This window comes from Cyprinodon variegatus, unplaced genomic scaffold (assembly GCF_000732505.1).
Source record: "Cyprinodon variegatus isolate N-32 unplaced genomic scaffold, C_variegatus-1.0 Scaffold321, whole genome shotgun sequence".
Lineage (NCBI taxonomy): Eukaryota > Metazoa > Chordata > Actinopteri > Cyprinodontiformes > Cyprinodontidae > Cyprinodon > Cyprinodon variegatus.
This window is the reverse complement of record NW_015150774.1, coordinates 43,108-44,564: the sequence shown is the minus strand read 5'-3', so window position 1 is coordinate 44,564 and position 1,457 is coordinate 43,108. Positions and strand designations below refer to the sequence as shown.

The 1,457-nt window shown below is 52.4% G+C and overlaps 1 protein-coding gene across 1 annotated transcript in view; it reads right to left on the bottom strand.

The window, feature by feature from the left end:
- Nucleotides 1-634: 634 nt before the first annotated feature.
- LOC107091018 (GTPase IMAP family member 7-like) overlaps nt 635-1,457 on the bottom strand; it is a 41,085-nt gene continuing 40,262 nt past the window's right edge. Inside the window, exon 5 of the mRNA XM_015384714.1 lies at nt 635-1,018. Within this exon, the coding sequence (XP_015240200.1) occupies nt 635-1,018 (384 nt within the window). The remainder of the gene's footprint in view (nt 1,019-1,457) is intronic.

Here is a 1,457-nt window from a genome sequence, read left to right as displayed (position 1 = left end):
ACAGCTCTAGAGCACGTAGGCACGGGATGACTGCTAGTTACAGCTGGGTACAGGAAGCATGGGCTGGGGTTCTTCTTCTTTAACCTTTTCTTACTCATTGCACTCTCTTAATTTTCTCTCTTCCTTTACCTTATTCGTAAATCAGCGACAACTATAAGTGATCTTAACTCCCCTGAGTTCCCTGATGTGTTTGCAGCCTGATATAACACTAGACAGAGAGGAGTAGCAATTTTAATCCACAAAAACCTCAGTTTTACTTTATTAGACAAAATTATAGATCCTGAAGGCAGATTCATCATAATTAAAATATCTATTTATAACCAAAAGTTGTGTATTGTCAGCATATATGGTCCAAATGTTGAGGACCCCTCATTCTTCCACAAAGTTTTTCATGCACTTTCAAAGCACGGCGACTGTTCTCTAATTATCTCTGTGCCTGGGTTGTAAAATCCCACTTACCCCTCCAGTTTGCTTGCTGGGTGACTTTGAGGGAAGCTCTATGGAAAAAAAATCAGTTTGCATCGCAAAGAAAACTATCCTCATGAATTGGAAAAGTAAGGATAAACTCAGCATCAATCAGTACAGAGATCTGTTGTTGGATCATATTAATCTTGAGACAGCATCTGCAGCCCTATCAGACCAATCTCTCTTGGCTCCCTTGATCGGCTCCATCACTTAGTGTAGTGGGGGGCTGTGGGGCGCGTCCTATGGGGCGCAGGGGGCTGGTTCGGGGGTTCTTGGGTCCTGGGGGGCCTGGGGCGCCTCGGGGGGGTCCTACGGTGGCCGCGTGCGGTGCTCTTGGGGGGTTCCGTGGTGGGGGACGTGGGCTACTGGCCTGGAAGCGGTGCTGCTGCTGGGTGGGTCCGGGGGCTGGGATCCCTGGGGCGCATTGCCCTCGGGCGGGGGCCCCGGTGGGGCTTGGGGTTCTGTGGGGAGTACTGCTTGGGGTCTGGGCTGGTGTGCGTCCGGCTGTCCGCCCCTGCCTCTGGTGTGCTGGGGTGCCTCGGGGCCTGTTGGGCTGGGGGGGATGGACATTAACACCTATGGCAGATGCTTACCGCAACAGGGGTTTGCACTCTGCTAGTGTTGGAAGGGGAGGGAGGGGGAGTGGGAATGATCTCGGCCTGGATGTATTTTGTCACTTGTGTGGTGAGTGGTTAGAATGTTAATGTAGGGATTAGATCTCCGGAGGGGGGGGGCAGGGGGTGGTGATAGAGGGAAGAGGATTTTAGAAGGGCTTCGGGTCTGGCTCCCTGTCTCAGTCCTGGTCCGTGCCGTCCCCTGGTGGGCCTTTGTCTGGGTTGGGGGCTCTGAGTGTTGCGCGTGGGCTGGCCAGCTGGGTTGTCTCCCCCTCCTTATTTATTCATTTATTGAATTATTATTATAATTCTTTTTTTTTTGTGGATGGACAGGATGGGGGGTGTGTGGTGGTGTCGGCCCTGTGCCCGGCTGGCTGG